This window comes from Columba livia, chromosome 2 (genome assembly GCF_036013475.1).
Source record: "Columba livia isolate bColLiv1 breed racing homer chromosome 2, bColLiv1.pat.W.v2, whole genome shotgun sequence".
In the NCBI taxonomy this organism is placed as follows: Eukaryota; Metazoa; Chordata; class Aves; order Columbiformes; family Columbidae; genus Columba; species Columba livia.
The window spans coordinates 88,768,688-88,787,479 of NC_088603.1; the positions used below are offsets into that span (position 1 = coordinate 88,768,688).

An 18,792-nucleotide genomic window follows, 5' to 3' on the forward strand; every position below is an offset into this window, starting at 1 on the left:
TACCATGATTAATATTGTGAATAACCTTGTTAGTACCTCAGTGGCCATGTGCAAGAGTGGAATACAGTGGCGGAGTGTCACTAGGGAAGGTTCTGTGGCTGCGAATCACGGCTCTACCACCTGTCAGATTTTACAGCCATAAAGTGACTCTGGCTTGGCTGGGACCCTTGAGAAGGAGCCAGAGCTCTGCCCTGACCCTCCTCACTCCTGTGTGGGGTAACTAACCAGGCAACTCTGCTTTTCTTTCCTATTCAAAGAACGGAGTTAGCAGAATGACTGATGAGTGAAATTGTTTGGAATTTAGTCTCTTTTAACACTGTTTAGGCCAGAAGCACCGTTACTCAAAGATTTTTTGTTTGTTTGTATATATTGTCACAACTCTGGAGTGTTTGTAAGGCATTTTTACCTTAGGATCTTGCCGTATTTCTGAAGCACCAGTTAGTTCCAGCATTCCGATCAATGAAATAATACTGTTTCCCGTATTTTACAAATTTAGTAAATGAGGCAATGGAGAATGAAAATTAAAAAAATTACACGAGGTCACATAAACTTGATTTGTACTCCTTCACAGTGATTAACTTGTATGTATTTTGTGTATCAGACATTTGCCAATGCTTTCTGAAAATCACAGCTAATGCAGACTAGGAAGTCTGTGTTCTTAGCATATTGACGTTTCTGACTAGCCAGCTTGGAGCCTCTTAATTCTTTGCTGTCATTTAGCAATGATTGTGTTTAGTAATGATTGTTTCCTTGAAGAAAGTAAAAATTTGGGCAAAGGACCTGGTGTTCTTAAATATACATTTCTGACACCTGTTTAACTTTCAGCAGAAGTGGTTTTGGCCTAGTTTTCCATTATGTACGATAATTTGTGTTCCTTGAGGAGTTAATGACATTATTTAGTATTTCCTCACAGTCCTGGAAATGGGATAATTCTAAATCCACTCATAGTAACAAAAAAACCCCAACAACCTAAAACACATGAGGTGTGCACAAAAATCTAAATGTTTCTCAAGGGAAACTCATTGCTTTTACTTGAGTGCAATTGCACTGGTATATTTTGGAAGCTATTCCTTGGGTATTAGTTCTGAAGGACACAGACCTTAATGCATTAATAGCCCCATTTAATGTTTTTTGGTTAAGGGATGGAAAAGTGAATTGATTATTGTTTTTTTTAAATCAAGAAGTTAAGTGTCATGTCAATTTTTTCCTATATTTTTGGTAGGTCCTTATGACATTATAAAAATAAAAATGGCTGAATTTGAGAAGGAATTTGTGTATTCCTTTCTTTCTTAAGTAGGCATGGAAAGCTACAGAACAACCAATGGTATAGAGTGCTTCTGTTGTTTCTTGTTTTGTTTCATTTTGTTTTTAGTTGTTTGGTTTGGTTTGGTTTGTTTTTTTTAAATTCACTCTTCCCTCAGCATTGATTTTGTGGAAAGAGGTTTTACATGTGTCCTTCACTCTAAAATGCACCAATGTAACTTTTAGGATGGGGTTCACAGGCTGCTTTTTAGAAACATCAGACGCTCTTTGGATTCTGGTTCTTTTTTTTTTCTTGTCTAATGCTTAGAGTTCTGCATCCTCAACAATATCACAGTCTATGGTTAAACAATTTCTGTTCACAGACCTGTAGTGATTCCTTAGTGACAACTGGATGGTATTTGGCACGGTGCTAAATCTCAAGCTTTTATTTGATTAAAAAAAAAAAAAAAAATCCAACCTCACCTGTGTTGTCTGTCTTAAATGTTTTTGCAGCTCCTTTTTGCTTGAAGCTTTACCAGGAGATTTTGCAGTCTTCTAATGGGGCTTTGCTATGGACTTTCCTTAAACCTTTACTACATGGGAAAATACTGTACAATTCCAACATCAGCGTGATTGACCTGGTGATGGAGAAGGTGAGTATCAAAAGAAACTCTGTTTCTGTTTATTGCTTTTGTCTTTGTACTTCGTTTTATAGATCTACTTCTTTCAGTGTAGGTAGAAGCAATTGAATATTTGCCTTTCAGAAAACTGGATCCACCCAGACCCCTGGATTCTCACCCTGTTCCCTCTTTAAGCTTAATATTTCTCTTAACATTTATCCTACTTGTTACAGTGGTTTCACCTCAGTGTGAAAAGCAGAATTGTACTCAAAGTGCCTTAAGCGTCGTATAGAAAGATTAAAAAGAGCACAGTAGCAGAAGTACCATGTGAATCATGCTGTATCAAGGTGTAGGATATATGTATTCCAAGTGAGCTTTTGCCCTCAAAATTTTCTTGTGATGGCAACTCTAATGGGACAGCACAAGGAACTGTGGTGGAAGGATGTATTAGGAAAGAAAGCCTATTCTGAGGAACTCACTGAGCTGCTTTTAAAAAACAAATCAAAACAACAAAAAATCCCCACAAATTAAAAACCACAAAACAAAACAGAAAACCAAACCAAACAACAAAAAACCCCAAACACAACTTCCAGTGCATCCTTCCTGATTATCTTTTTAACATCAGTGGTATAAATGACCAGTAGTAGCTGACCTATGTGTGGCTGATGAGGACTTGATATTATTCAACAGTTTGATGTTCTCTGAAGTTTTGGTATGGTAGGCACTCTGTCTTGAGCATGATTATCAACAATGACATGTTTGTTCATGATTAGCTTTGAGACACTTCTTCAAGAGGAGAGATGATGACTTATTTTAAGTACACATCAGAGTTCTGAACAAATTTTGCATTTATCTTGCATGTATATGATTTTTATCCGGAAATATTACTCATTGCAGGAATGGTAATTTAGGTCAACCTAAAATCTAGAAAACAGCATTGCTGCTTGTAAGTGGCACACAAAAAGAATGTAGTAATTTTAAATGTGATGGTAACTATTTTCCATGTAAATGGATTATAGTGTGGTATTCTGATTTATATTCCACAAAGCACATACTAACTAGGTGGCAGATACTAGGTAACTTCATAGTGCCTGCTCTGAGTCGGAAATAAGGTTTCGGTGTTTTGATATTTTGAAGCAATTTAACTCAATTTGGGCAAGAAGTCATCTCTCTGAAGTGTAATATAATTAATTTCAAATTTTAGCTAAAAATGAAGCTGCTTTTGGTATTTATATGTGTAAATATGAAACTGGTAAGAAGTTTTCTTCAGCTATTTATTTATTTATTTATTTATTTATTTAAATTACAGAAGGCTATCAGCTATTGGTTGAACAGAAACAAAATTCAAATGCAAAATATTGACCCAGGTATATCAAACACAGCTACTAAAAATGATTCTGTAGCCCTCACACTGCCAAATATACTGAAATTGGAACAAAAGTCCTAATTTCGTTTAGACTATATGACTATGTGGCAGCTATTTACTAGAATAAAAAAGCATAAGAGTAAAGCTAAAAAGAACATTGATGTTTGCATACTAAGATATTGTCGAGGGTTAAGATTGCAGGGTGACAATAAAACCCTGGCAGATGTATTGTTAACCTCCTCTCCCCCCCCACTTCCCCCTTTTGCCCCTCCCTCTCCCCCCTTCCCACTAAGGACAGGTGATCGGGAGGAAAAGAAGGACAGAGAGAAGAGAGTTGGAAAAATTAGCAATGTTTTACTAATGCTACTAATAAGAATAGAGAAAATAATACAAAATATACAAAACCAATCTTGAAAGTCTCAGCGACTGCAGAGCCGGCACCTGAAGTCCTGGATTAGACTCTGCAGCCAACCGGAGCTGGATTCAGTCTGTCACTAGGCCTCAGTTTGCAGGGACGACTAGCAAGGTCCTCTCCTAATGTCGGCCATAAGCAGCAGGGAAAAGGAAAGGGAAAAGGGACGAGATCCTCATGATCTCCCACTTTTATGTGAAGTATTCACGTGAATGGAATGTTATACACCGTTGGTCAGTTTCTTGGTCACTTGTTTCACGTCGCCCCTCTTGCAAGATGTGCATCCATGCTTATCAATAAGTTTGCATTCCACTGCTATGTTTACCAAAACATGTGTCTGGTTCTCCAGGAAAATGCAGCTAATATGACAGGCAAATTCACTAAAAGAGAAACATGTTTTTAACAAAACCAGGACAGATATATTCTAAGTTTTTTGCATGGACAGTTTTGTTTCAAGACTGTGTAATTGAACATTCTTCGATAATTGTGTGGTTGCTGGTTTTACCTTCTGAGAAGTCAGCAGTTCTAATGTGTAGAATAACAGTGACCAGATATACAGGCTGCAGTGCTCACTGAGAGCAACCAGCGTCCAGCAGATCAAGGACCACGTGTGATGTCTTTGATCCTTGCTTTCACAGATGAACTTTTTGCCAATGATGAGCAGTTCTTGTGAGAGTATTTCTTATTTAAAATATTCTCAGAATTGATCTTATATTCAGGCAATCACATTAGGACACCTTCGTGCTATTTTTCTGTAATTGGAACAGTCAATATATAGAAATATATATATAATATATATAAATGTAGCAAGGCAATTGAGAAATGAAAGGAAGAAAACTGGTCTAGCAAATTCATTAATTTCTGCTTTCTGCCTTTTTCTCTAGTATAATTAGAAAAATTTATATTAAGTTGAGCAAATTCTTATTTAAAACTTATATATCCTGTCTGGCTTTGCATAAGAACACTTGACTTGTCAGCTTGTTAAAATATGTCAGTATAAAAGCAGTTCAATAAGTTCAAAATCCCATTTTTTTTTTTATTCTTACATCAGGAAGGGGCTCAGACATATTCAGTCCAGACAGGACTGTAGTTGATATTGAAGTCTTTAATTTTAATCAAAGCCAATATCCAGCCTAGGTGTTACAAAGAATATTTATTTTAATGGATCTTCATTGATTAGGAAGAAGAGAACTTGAAGAGAATGTCTATTAAACATCAAAGTCCAGCTAGTCATTAGCATACAAGCTCAGAGGAGTTGTTTTACCATGCAAGACTGAGCATTCCACTTGCCTGAGGTTCTGATTTCTACTGTAATCTGCAAAGGCTGTACAGGGAAGAACTATAGAACATGTCAGTAAAGTGATATTCTCCCCAAATACTGTCCCAAATTCAAAAAACTGAAGAGTCAGGATTACCAAGGCTTAACTGCTATAATATATCCACTTGGTTTTTGAGTTTATATAAACTCCTAGTATTCACAATGCCTGTGGTGAGATGTTCAGAATCAACAACCTCTTCCTCGCTTGTTTTTCAAATTCAACTGAGGCAAATCTATTTAGTCTCCCAACGATATTTATTTCTATTATCTTTTCCCACTACTTCTCTTGATTGTAATTTACTGTTATTCTTATAGCAAAATTAAAATTTGTGTAATACATATTTCAGAATGATTCATCTGTAGCTGCCTGGTCTCCTGTAGTCACCCAGCAACTTTTTTTATGAATAGCATTGCATTTGTGATTTTTTTGGTTCCCTGATAACAAGGGAATTTTAATCGTGAGTTTACACTACAGTGAGTATTTCAACTATTTAATCCTTGAGTCTTAGAATTGCTGGCTGGATGTTATCTTGTCCTGGGAACCACTTATTGTTAATTTTATTACATTCTACAAACTTTTTTTTGCTCCTGCTTCAGTTTGAGACAGATTCTCTAAAGTGTTCTCCATGTAGAAGGCTTCTGATGCAGACACTTCCCAAAGGCCTACTGCGATGAACGAGGAAGCAAAAAGAATTTAAACAAAACCATTTTTTTCCTGGTCTGTCTTGCTTTCTTATTTGGATGTAATTTCAGGTTTTTACAAGAATGTTTTCAAATAGCTGCCTGCTGTGTAGTGTGTGTGGATGTCTTTATCCAGTTTCTTCTATGCTGTCTTAAACAGTCTCTGTACCTCCTGCACACACTACTTTTGTTGCTTTTAATTTCTTTCAAATAAGCTTCTGCATTATATAAGGTTCATATTTTCCAAAAATCCATGCTTCTGCAGTGTTTTTTTTGTTGTTGTTTACATAAGGAGGTTGAATACGAGCACATTATGGTTACTGTAGTTCTTTGACCGTGACTTCGGCAGAAAATAAATATCTTTTTGCACTGTTGAGAAGCACGTCCCGAAGCACTGAGACCTGAGCTCAGTAGTGTTATGAGCTGCTTAGTATAACAACTTCTAACGATGTCTGAGAATTTGATCTTGTGTTCCAGTGTGACCTGTGCTTGCTCTGTACTGGGGAAACAGCAATCTCCCATTTTAGCTGTTTGCTACCCTGGCAGCCTTTCTGGTCTCCCTCATCTTGTCACCATTGTGCCTGGACAGGGGGTTACATGATCCTGATATTCACGCCTGGGATTTCAGTCCATGAGGTTTCTGTGTTGCTTGTTAACAGAAGAACTTGTTTAGCTGATTTGTCACCAACCTTTAGCTTAACGTTTGGGATCACTCTCCCTTTGACAGTCAAATGGGGCATCTCATAGAAGTTAAATGAATAAATTCATTCAGGAAAACATCTGCAAGTGTCACTTTGGGGCCTTATGCGCTACAAATGGGAAGAAAGAACCACCACAAATTGTTTTCCTATGTTGTGCCAGGAGTGGGATTTTGTAAAAGGCACTTAAAAGACTATGGCAAAATTTGTCTACTTTCAATAGGAATTATTGCAACAAGTGTGGTCCCAAGTGGGAGTTTACAACTCATTTCAGGCACATTTTGCTGCGAAATGTCACAGTGCCTACAATAATAACAATTTTGGATTGATCTTCAATGCACTTATGTGACTGATAACACCACTTTAAACAAAAAGATACTGCAATATTTTATAATCTTGAGTACACTTGTGATCTGTTTAAAACAGCCTGGAAAAAAAAAAAAAAGATGGTTGTTTGCTAGTGGCTAAGAGAGAAATTGTATCTTATGTTTGACTGGGACAGAGAGTATTTTGCTACACTAAAGTCTTCCTCTGTGAGAGTATTTTGATGGGTCAGTTGAATTTGTTGTTCAGACCATGCTTCCAGCTTTCACTGTTATTATATATTCAATCAAAGCAGTTTGAATTAAAGACCCAGAAGATCTGCAAAGACTTTCTTTGAAATTGTCTCTTTTTTTCCCCCCTATTTTTCTGAAGCACCTCTATGATACTCTGTATGAAAGAGACGTAATAAAATAAAGAGGGCTTTATGATACTTCAGGTAGGAAACATACATGCTGCAGAAAGACTTTTTTTAAAAAAAATTGCTTGGTGCTCAGAGACTGCAACAAATACTTTTCATTTTTTAAGTAGAAAAAAGAAAACATGAATATCCTTACTTCTGACTACCAAAATGGAATGGAGTTGCAGAAGATCTGGAGCATGCCAGTTTTTCTCATTTCTGAAGATTTGATATGCACAGTTTTTTTTACTTCATTTGTCTCCATGTGTTCTTTTTCCCAGGCTAATTTCACTTTTAGATTTGTGGAAAACTTGAAGACTTATTCTGAGACATGGCTTAGGATGTCCGAGGTTTTTAAAACCAGTGGAAATGTCCTCAGGGTCTCAAGACTACAGGTTGGTGAACTGTGGGGAGGCTTCCTATTTTCAAATTATTTACTATGTGATCTAGACAGAATTTCTATATATGTAATACTCCAGGTTTAAAAAGAGCCGAAAAAGAGGTGGGTTAGCTTTAGGTTATGAGCCTACAGTGTGATACTGAGTAACTTCTGAAGTGAAAATACTAAAAAGCAATGTTATCTCACTGCACCCAGTATTAACAGGCAATAGGGGAAATTAAACATGTAGGTGCACCTACAAGCCCTATACACTTATTTTAAACAAATGTAAGATTGTAGGAAATAAAATGTTTTCTTGCTTGTTTATCACTTGCTTTTTCCAACAATGCATACAAATGATAAAAACCTGATGTGGCAAATAGTGACTTAAAGAAAAAAAAAAGAGAATTGCTGTTAATGGGGTTTTTCCCATTCTACATGTTTGTGTTCTTTCCTTTTTTTTTTCCCATCCCCCCCAAAAAAAAAGTAGATTTTCCATGTTTTTGCTTATTAAAACATACATGGCTGTTGTGGGTATCTGTGGGTTTCTGTCCCAGCAGACTTGCAAGGACATTCAAATGGACGCACAGTTAAAATATTTGCAGTAAAGGAGGACAGACATGTAGAGCAATGGGGAGTATATGTTCTGCTGTTCTATTTGAAATATGTGGAGTTAACTTGTTAAGAGGCTAAAGATCTGGAGCGGCTAAGTGATTTGTCCAGTGTCATGCAGGAAGTCTTGGTAACTGAACTGAACATGAATGCATATGTATATTTTATATTTCTGTAGAGAAGATAAACTTAATGTAACATCTAACACTTTCCATTTTAGGAAGCACTGCAAAGCAATTTCATAAAGCACTTTATAGAAAGTAATTTGGATATTGACATGGAAAAACTCTTTAAAGAAATACAAGTATATGGTATGTACATAAAAGTGCATATACTGATTACCTTTATTAGACTTGAACTTAGAACTACATTCAGTTGAAATTGAATGTTTTGCCTACTTAAATGATACTAAAGTACCAGATTTTGAATTCTGTTGTTGAGTTAGTCTCAAATATTTCTAATTGTATTTTTTCTTCTGAGTGACTGGATAATTTGCATTTCAAAATGTTGAAAGACTTGAAAAATCTGGTAACAGATTAGAAGTGCCAAACTGTTACAGGAGAGTTATGAACATAGGAGCTGTACTTAAAAGAAGAGAAGGGAGAAGTAAACCCCATAACTAAAGTTCCATTAGGTTGTACTAAGTTTTTGTACTAAATTTTGAAGGAAATCTGTATACTGTAATGGAAAGAAATTGAAAATGAGATTGGATAGAGTGTGTTTAATCAGAAGCTTTCTGTATTTTTTTTTTCCTTTTATTAAGGCTTAGTTGTGTCTCCTTGAGCCTTGGAAAAGCTTGACATACAGTTATAATCAGGGAGCAGTGAAGCTGGGCTCAGGTCAGTAGAGAATGGGATGGCCAGGCTGGGGGCCATGGGGGCGATGCTGCGGTCAGACATCACCCCACAGGTAAAGGTCAGGGCCCAGATCAGCAGGTCCTTGGCCAGGCCCACAGCCAGGCTGTGATGTTGTGGGAGATGGAGCCCAGGGCAGGCCCAACCCACAGCTCTGTGCAGCTCTGAGGGGAATGGAATGGTCCTGGCTCAGGTGCCTGCATGGGGCTGCCCAGCAGTCATCTCCTGGGTCATAGCCAACCTTGGCTGCACCCTTTCTGCATTGGTACTGAGCCCTGGCAGCCCGACTTCCAGGAGCAGAGTGTATCCTCCATGGCCACAGAGATTTCCCTAGGGGAACAGTTTATAATGGAGGAGATGTGGATTATTATGAGCAATTTTGAATATCCATGGATTTGAGGAGGAGGAAAGGTTATGCTGGCAATTTAGTTTACTCAAAGATTTTATAAGAATGTGATAATTGAAAAGAATTCGGTATGTCCTGCTGTCAGTAGGGTTGGTGCATAACAGAAATGGTTGCTGCCAGGAGGAACAGTCCATACCAAAGCAGAGCCTAATGTTATTTAAGAAAAGCTCATGATTTTGAGGAACAGAAAGAGAGAAGAGTGGGATAAAATGCAATAACAGTATGACATGATGTCCAAAGGGAGCTGGATGCTTCCTAAAGGAAGATAGTCGTAGAGTGGGCAGATCTGTGTAGTTTATTGTCAGTGAGTGCTAGGATAATTAAGACAAATGCAAATCTGTTCCAGACATTTGTTGGAGGAGGGCAGTGACGAGCTCTCAGATGCTCCCATGAATGGTCTGTGTGGCCCTCATTGCTGAAAAAAGTGGACTTTACAGCACATTATTAAGTCTGTTCTACTGTCAAAGAATTTGGACTAGAGATAAACAAATAGATGTATCTGAAGTGCAACATTTATTGGATTTTGGAACCTGCCTCCAAGCAGGAGGTGCACAAAATCCACTGAGATTGTAAATGATGAAGTGTGTTCTCACTCTTAAATTTCTTAAATTGTGTTATTGCCCTGAGCTCATGCGGTCATGGTTGGTGTGAGCTGAGGTTCTTGGGTTTTCTTTTGTACACAGGATGTGAGATATAATTGAAACTGGCCCCGATTTGAAGACTGTGTTTGAAGGCTAGGACTAGCTGTGCACACTTTCACTAAGAAAAAGGATAAATGGTGTCTGGAATTCAATCCAGAAACTTAAAGACTGTGTTCAGAGTCCTCCTCAGATGAGGAACTGAAGGTTGAATCCGGTATCTCTCAGGAAGATTTACTTAACCACTGAACTGTTGCCTAGTCTTGGTCAGGCACAGCTCACCCCTCTTGGTGAAGCTGGATCTCAATGCAAGCAAAAAAAATACTCCACAGAATCACACAACTGGAAACAGAGGAAGGAGGAAGGAGCAAGTCTCTTACTCAGCAAAGCCTGCTGGAAACGTAGCTGTCTCAATATATCAATTGAGTAATAAATGGATTTAGTTTGGATCTATCACTGGGAACTACATGACAGATTATGGGCAAGCAGTATTTCATTAAGCAGGTATCAAGATCTCTGGAGTTATCAGGTCCATCTTTATTGTTGCAGACAACACCATCACAGAAATCTGTGCAAGTGTTTCTCAAGCTATAGCTTTTTAAAAGGGCTCAGGATATTTGCTAACATGGAATACATTGTTAATAGTCTTGGATGGTGAATACAGGAAATCATTTAAGTAGAATGGCTCATGAAACTAGAATTTCTTTATTTTAATTGCATATGGTCGATAAAATTAATATAATACAAAAAGTGAAAATCAATATGGGATGTAGATCACAACAGCATTTATGCCTTTGTGAAGCTAATCTGTCCAAAGTGCTAGAGCACTCTTCTGCATTTATACTTTGATTACACTTCTTTCTACAGATTTGCTTTGTCATTTTACTTTTTGAAAAATGGATATGCCCTCTTATTTTTATGTTGGTTTTCTTTATGCCTTTTTGCTCATTTTATTAGTCTATAATAATGTGCAGCTGTTGCTGTAAACCTCTGTTCTTATGTTTTATATGTTATTGGTTTTACCACTCTCAATCTGTTTATATCCATCCAAAGCTCAAGTTTTCTAAAATCACCTAACCTGTCTGATTATGTATTTTTCTTTGTTCTAACTAAAACAAATATTCCCTTGGTTTATTACATTTACACTTGTATGAAGCTGACTTTTAATTATGCTCAAATCCAAGGTGCTGCATTTGTATTCTTTTTATTTTACTTCTCTATGATGTCATAAAAATGGTGAACAATCTTAGTGACATGTTATCCACCCCGCTGCTCCTGCTGGGAAGTGTTGTGGACACAGAGTGGATTGATATAGAACACTTTCAGCCTCTCTATAAAATTATTATGCTCTAAGACCTCACAATGTTATCGATTTCTAAAACGGTTTTACAGGGATACTGTGTCAGTTTGCACTCACCTGAAACAAAGTAAAGTTTGTGGTTTTCTTTTTAAACCCTTTATTTTCTGAACTAGCTTTCTATGCACATGGCAACTGTATTCCTCCATGCCTGCTTTTGGACCCAGCAATTTGCAATAATTTCCTGAGTGTAACCAATTTTATATAAACCCTGACCTGCTAGAGCTTGTGGGCTCCTTGCTGGGCACAGTCCTTACAAACTTCTCAAGGGGCACTGGAAGGCAGATGTGCTGTAGGTTCTTTTTTAAGATTCTTCGTCACTGAGTCTCTCTCCTGTCCTTCCTCTGTGATTCCTCCCAGATGTGAAGTGTTTTTTCACTACCAAGGAATCTGCTTTACAGGGGGCTACATATGACCGGGGATGTGACAACCAGAGTCAAACCAAAATAAAACAAAATCAAAACCAGGCAGCTTTCCTCCATGCTACCCTCTGCTGCCCTCATTGTAATGAAATACTTTTATGTGTACACAGAAAGCTAGAAACAAATAGCTCCAGTGTCATCACTGAAAGCTCCGCTGCCATCAAAATTACCTGCTAAGTAGGAACTTTCTCCTAATTTCTGACCTAAATTCATTATTGCTGGTTTATTCCGATTTATTTTTCTTGTGACTTTTTATTTAAATAGCACTTCTATGTAGTAGACATAAACAAAATGGTTATATTTCCTCCCAGTTACTTAATGATAGGTTAAACAAACTAAATGAAAGATTGAGTTGGTATGTAACAAAGTAGGAAGATAATAGTGAAAACAGATTTGCTGAGTTTTTTATTCGTAATTGCTACATTTATAAATGGGAAAAATACAAGACAAGCAATTCTGTAGATCTCAATTCTAAAACTTTCCTGTGGATTGTATCTGTTCATATACATGTGTTATTTCTATGCTGGAGTGTAGAAGTTCATGTACATTGTGAAGATGGTGTTTTGCTTCCAGAAACATTTAACTATGCTGTATTCCAAGGAAGGAGCAAGCTAGTTGGTATTTCGTATGCTAAAATATTCAATGGCTTAATTCATAAGAGAGAAGGTTTTTTTAGTTAATTATTGATGTCAAATTAAGGTTTTTCAGATATCAGCTGGTGAAGAAATCTCTGGTGTGTTTTATTTTTTTTTTTTCTTTGTGTGTATATATATATACGGATATACATATAATTACACACAGAGATACATATATATATATATATAAATATAAAAATACATGTGAAAGCTTAACCCTACTACTTGGTCTTAATGTTAGGAATATTCTGTTCTCTCTAATGACGTGAAACAAGCAACATCCTAGGTATTTCCTTTGTCATCATCCTCAAGGATAGCAGTTGATAAGACACAGTATCTATATTTAGCGCTGTTGTCTCTCAGCCCAGGAATTCCCTGTCATTGGTTGCCTGCCTTCTGTGTTCTAGACGATCAGTTCCTCTACTTTGTCTCTTTGTGATCTTCATGGTTTCTCACTGATAACCGTATCCCTTCTCTCAATTGCTCTATACATCGTTCCACTTATCTGCCTTCCTATTGTAATATTTCCTGTGCTGACACTGAATAACATCTATGATCCAGTGTTTGCCTGTCACCACTGTTATCAAGTGAGGTCATCACCTATTCTTTTTAAAACCTATATCTTCAAGTAGACTCTTGAAAAATCTAAGATGGAAACTTGTACTGGATGTTTTATAACACTGTTTTTTTACCGGAGAATTTCAGATGTTTCCATTAGATCCAAATGTGTTAAGTTTGTTTCTAGATCATGCTGTCCTTCTGGTTGTTCTCTCAAACATACAGATATAGCACTATTTCTACATTCTCCATCAATGAATGAACAATTCCTACAAAGGGTCAGTGTTTTTGGAAACTAGGCTTTGGTCAAGGTATACATTCATCTGTAGATAAGATCAAATTCAGAATGGAGGGATTGTAGGCATTTTTTTCAGATGCTTTTTAAACATAGGGCTCAAGACCAAATGCTTGTGCCCTATATAACAAGGTGCCCAAAACTTTGCAGTGTCAAGGAGAGAACTGGCCAATACATTAGTAGATGAAAGTTATGGATCTCTGTTGTGATGTTCAAAGTATAGTAACTCACTTGTATTTGTGGGAGAAGTTATGGAAAAATAAGGAAATGTTAAGTCTTATAGCTTCAAGGACATGATCTGTTTCTAGAAATTAGCTAGAACTTCCTACATTTTTGCTGCTCTGAAATTGAAGTAAAATGTAGCTGAGTAAAAGCCTCTGGAATGTGAACTACCACAAGTTCATACTAAAATTCCTATTAAAAAAAAAATAAGTTTTTCCTTTCTTTAAATAAAAGGGGTATTTACTCTTATAGGATGTGCAAGTGAGAACATAGCTTTCTGCTCATTAAAACTAAGGAAACCTAATTTGTTTCCTTATCTTAGAAACGATGATGAACGAGATGTTTAACAGCTCAGCAAGTAAACAAATTGACCTGTTGTCACAGCTTGTGGTAAATATATCTTCCTGTGTGTTACTCGACCGTTTCCAGCCTTTTGACTCTGTTGAGAAACTGGAGGAGAAGGCTCATGAACTCATGCGGCAAAATAATTTTTTGGCTAGTAAGTACCTTATTTAAAATATGTATTGACAGAAAACATCCCGTTTTGTAGTTGTTGTCTGTGTTTATTGGTAAGGTAGGTTAAGCTTACGCAGTTTCAAAGTATGTATTAAAACACATATAATACAGGCAAAATAAAGTACATTTGGCTCAGAGGTATTCCACAGTATTTGAATGCTACTATATATTCTGTAAAGACTAATTATATTGTTGTTTTAATTGTGGAACTGCCAAATGAATCCTTGGATTCTGTTATTTCTAACAAAATATTGAAAAGAATAGTCATAAATGTTTAAAGTAGAATAAAAGTTGAAAAATGAGTTGAAAAATGTACGGTGCTGAGGAAACTTGACTATTTATTACAAGAAGATCATCTAGTTTACATCCTTTCAAATTTTAATTTTTATATTCTTGGCTTTGCAAAAGGGAGGAAAGAAAATTTATTCTGTAAGTTTTATTCTTAAACAAACACCTCAGAGAAATTAACTTCTTTATTCAAATAAGTTCTTAAACAATGGATATATTTATTTTCTTCTCTGGGATTATGCTTTCTATACTTTTTCCTGCATTATATCCTTATTGCTAAGAATCAGTTAATTGTACAAAAGAGATTAAAAGTCAAGAATTTTTTTAATTACACACACTTTCTCTTCTTGCATAAAATGCTTTAAGTTTCATGTAGCCTTTCCAAAAGAGGGTCCCATTTAAATCTATACAAAGTGTGCCACAATTTTTTTTTCCCTTATTGTTTTTGTTTTTATTGTCTTCTTGGATGCCTGTAAGTGCACAATAGAAGATGTGTCAAAGCAGTTCTAGGGAATAAAACTACTCATTCCAGAATGCTGTTTTTGTTCTGTAACCTGTGCAGTACCCACATTTGCAGAATGTGGAAGTGACCACCCTCCATCAACATAAAACAACATGTGATACCGTGAGATAAGGAAAATTTCTCAGGGCTACTTTGTAGGGAGTTAAATTGATTGCACCTTCAAGAGGAGAAGCAGACATAGACCTTGGACCTCCACAAACTGAGTTGTCAAGTTCTTGATCCATTTTTCCTCTATTTACATAGGGAAGGGTCATATACTAGCATAAACCAAAAACAATTCTTCGGAGTTTTCTCAGTACAGTGGCCTTATAATCTCACTGTGACTTTTTAAGTAAAAGGGGAAGATGGCATTTTAAGGGACCTCATGTATTCAGCATGTCAACATTACATGCTCAGATACAGGCATACATTCCTGTCCATAGTAAGATATGAAACTAGAGGGGAATTTTCCTTGCTTGCTTTGTTTGTAGTCTTCAAAGCCTTCACAGCCTCATGAAATGTCTTATGAAATTAAATGTTTGCATAAATGGGAAATGAGATTGGCTGGTTGAAAAAAATAAGATTTACAGTAAATTATTCGATATATTATCTTTCAGAGAGCCAAGTGGTAGGTTAGACTTGTCTCCCCTTTCCTAAGGAAAAAAAAGGTCAATGTTTCACATTCATCAAGAAGTCCTAAAAAGTCTGGTTCATCCAGAAAGAATTTTTTAAAATACAGAGCTAGAAAAAATAAATATGCAAATTCTGCTATGTTGAAACAGAAGTTTTGTAATTGACTCAGAAATTAAAAACTGGTGTAAAATTTAGTGGGTTGGTACTGTTTACTTTGTCACCCACTTTCAGGGGTTGTTATCCTTTGATGGACAAATTTTATGGCTGCTGCTTTTACTATAGAATTGAGATCGGTCCTCAAAAAGGGGTTAAATCTGGATTCAAAGAGAATAAACTGCAATTCAAAAAAATGAATCACAGAAGGAATTTTCTCAGATAAAAATTATGATTGCAAACCCATTTATCATATGAATGATTTTTTACATTTCATATTCATGAATGTAAAAAGGGTAAGTCTCTATGAAACCTACAGTTCTCGTGTGGTGGGGTCAAGAAGCTTTAGAGGCCTGCCGTGAAAAGTAAAGGTATCGCACTATCATATTACAATTGGACATGAGTTAGCTATGTAATTATCATAAATCATATAAGCTTGGGTATGAAGCGCCTTTTTTTCTGGTGTCAGGTATCATCTTCGATACACCAAAGAACAAGACACAAGATTCTAGCAACCTCCTTCCACAACACATTTCATATACAATTAGAACCAGTGTTCTCTATAGCATGAGAACAGATTTGATTAAAAACCCAGCGTGGAAATCGCATCCTCAGAAGTTGCCAGCTGACGGGTTTAAATACAACCACATCTTTATTCCTCTTCAAGAAATGATTGAAAGGGCAATTATTTCAGCACAAACGGGGACAGAAAGCTCAGAGCCAGCCGTTCAGGTGCAAGCCATGCCTTACCCTTGTCATACCAGTGATTTGTAAGTAAACTTTCAGCTTTTTAATTAAATATATTATCCTTATTAGATTTGTCTTAGAGAACTTGGGAAGCTACCAGGTCTTTGTGGCGAGTGAATATATATCTCCGCACAGGGTTGAACCAGGTAACAGAATGTTATAACACAGCAAATGATGTTTAACATCTGCGATCACAACGCGCTATACAACTTCTATCTGGCAAATGACCCCTCATGAGCTTTTTGCAGATATACTATGGAGTAGTCTGCTAGAGAGAGACTGTGTAAACATTGTGCAACTAGCCTAGACTAGACTAAGAAACCCACTTTCCATCCTTAATAGTTCTGTATGCAAACTAGAAATTGGTCTCTGGTATGTGTTAAAATACTCTGTAAAGCGGATGAAGCAAAAGAAAAAGTGTAGGATTTTTCTTTGCAAAAGCATCAAAACATCCTGACTATTAGAATTTAAAATTAGTCAGTGATAATAAATCTGTTAAAGTGGAGCAAAAGTTGACTGGATCCTGTTATTCCTCACTGTGCAATTATATTACTTTGTCATAGACACAAAACTGAATGCAGTTTGACTTTGAATGGAGCACTAAAGAATGATTACATCAGTTGCATTGTTGACAAATATTAATGTAATATTGTAGTACCAATACATATATTTAGCATGTTACATGAAAAATAAGCAGGTCTTATCAGAAAAAGCCTTATTGCTCATGTCAGATCATATTTTGTGCGTACTTTGAAAATAGCCCTTGTATTATCTTATGAACGTTCTGCTAAGAAAATATTTTACCTTTGTGGGCTAACAACCCTGCGTATATGTTCTTTCATAGATTCCTGAACAATATAGGTTTTTTTTTTCCACTTATTATGATGTTAACATGGATGGTTTCAGTTGCTGGCATGGTTCGCAAGTTGGTTTATGAAAGAGAAATTCATCTTGAAGAGGTAAGAGGCATATTAGCCTCTGAAAATAAAATGTATTTATCAAAGTGTACTGAAATATGAAATTCAAACTTTGAGATACTTTTATGTACTAATAATCCAGCTGGTTTTGCTTTCACTTGTTTCCTCTGGGCAGTAGGTTCTAGTTCTAGCTGCCAACTGAGATTCACAACTTTGTTTGTGTATCAGTCCTCTTAGCATGCAAATGTTGGTCCTAAGATAAAAAGCAACAAGAAAAAGATCCATAAAACTTGAAGCTGGAAACTGTTATTTGGAAAAAGTCTTTGTGATTAGAATGGTTCTTATTTTGCATTATTCTCCATGTTTTGCTATATGTGGTCTAAAATGATAAAACTTCCTAAACCAAATAAAAAATTCGCCATGTCCTGTGTAAGTATCAGAAATATAAGGGAGGATGACACAGAAAAAATGAGGCAATTATTTGCTTATATCAACAGCTAGTCTCAGTAGGTGACAAACATGAAGACAGGAGGTGTATGATAAATTTTCTGTGTGAATAAATAACCTTTTTTTTTTTAAGAATTACACTGGTCTTTATACTACTGGAGTAAGCTTTTTTATTTGGAAAATGATCAAATTTGTTTAAATTTGTGTTGTAAGATAGGCCTTATTTTTTAATCCTTTAAAATAGTAAATAAAATCAATAGTTTTGGCCATCTTCTGAAAAAATGTTTCAGAAGTATTATTGGCTTGTTTCCAAAAGCGTTTCTTTTGTAAAAAGGGGCGTGATGCCTTATACTTGAGTAATTTATTATTTACATGCTAGTACATAAAGGTTTACAAATTTATCTATGTGCTACTTTTAGTTGAGCAACAGGCTGGGAAAAAAAAATTGTTTATACAGTGCTCAGTACTTTTTAGAGTATAAAAGGCAAACTCCTCACTGGAGGAGCCAGTAATATGATATCTGGTCCTGCAACCTTATGCAAAAGAGAGATGTACCTAGGCACTCGCATTCCCCATGTTAGTAGTGTCTTGATGGCAACATATTTTGCTTAAAAAATAAAAAAGAAGAAAATTTGTTTCCTAACTTGAAACTCTCTTTGCTATGTTGTGTTGCAGTATATGAAGACAATGGGTGTTCATCCAGCCATTCATTTCTTTGCTTGGTTTCTGGAGAATGTCATTGTGCTCACAATAAGCAGCTGTGCTCCGGCCATCATTTTAAAAGCAAGTGGTATCTTTGCTCATAGCAATGGATTCCTCATCTTCCTTTTTATCCTGGATTTTGGAGTTACAGTTATTATGTTAAGCTATTTTTTGGGAGCATTTTTTAGCAGTGCCGATACAGCAGCTCTGTGTGCCAGCCTTGTGTATATGATCAGTTTTTTACCCTATATAGTTTTGTTGGTCTTGCAGAACCAGTTGAGTTTCACCAACCAGATTATAATGGTAAATATATTTTTCTCTTTTTTAATTTTTCTCCTCTAACCATGCTGTGGATTTCCCTAGTTTTGAAACTTTAGACTATAATTTACTTATATTTTCCGAGGCTTCTGTTTGCTTTTGGGTTTCACTGGAAATGTCACATGTTTTGTTT

General features: G+C 36.2%; 1 protein-coding gene across 1 annotated transcript in view; it reads left to right on the plus strand.

Annotated features, from left to right (window-relative positions):
- ABCA13 (ATP binding cassette subfamily A member 13) overlaps nt 1–18,792 on the plus strand; it is a 181,466-nt gene that overhangs the window by 55,948 nt on the left and 106,726 nt on the right. The window contains exons 26-32 of the mRNA XM_065053420.1: nt 1,756–1,895; nt 7,340–7,453; nt 8,270–8,360; nt 13,759–13,935; nt 15,998–16,298; nt 17,120–17,234; nt 18,315–18,644. Of these exons, the coding sequence (XP_064909492.1) occupies nt 1,756–1,895; nt 7,340–7,453; nt 8,270–8,360; nt 13,759–13,935; nt 15,998–16,298; nt 17,120–17,234; nt 18,315–18,644 (1,268 nt within the window). The remainder of the gene's footprint in view (nt 1–1,755; nt 1,896–7,339; nt 7,454–8,269; nt 8,361–13,758; nt 13,936–15,997; nt 16,299–17,119; nt 17,235–18,314; nt 18,645–18,792) is intronic.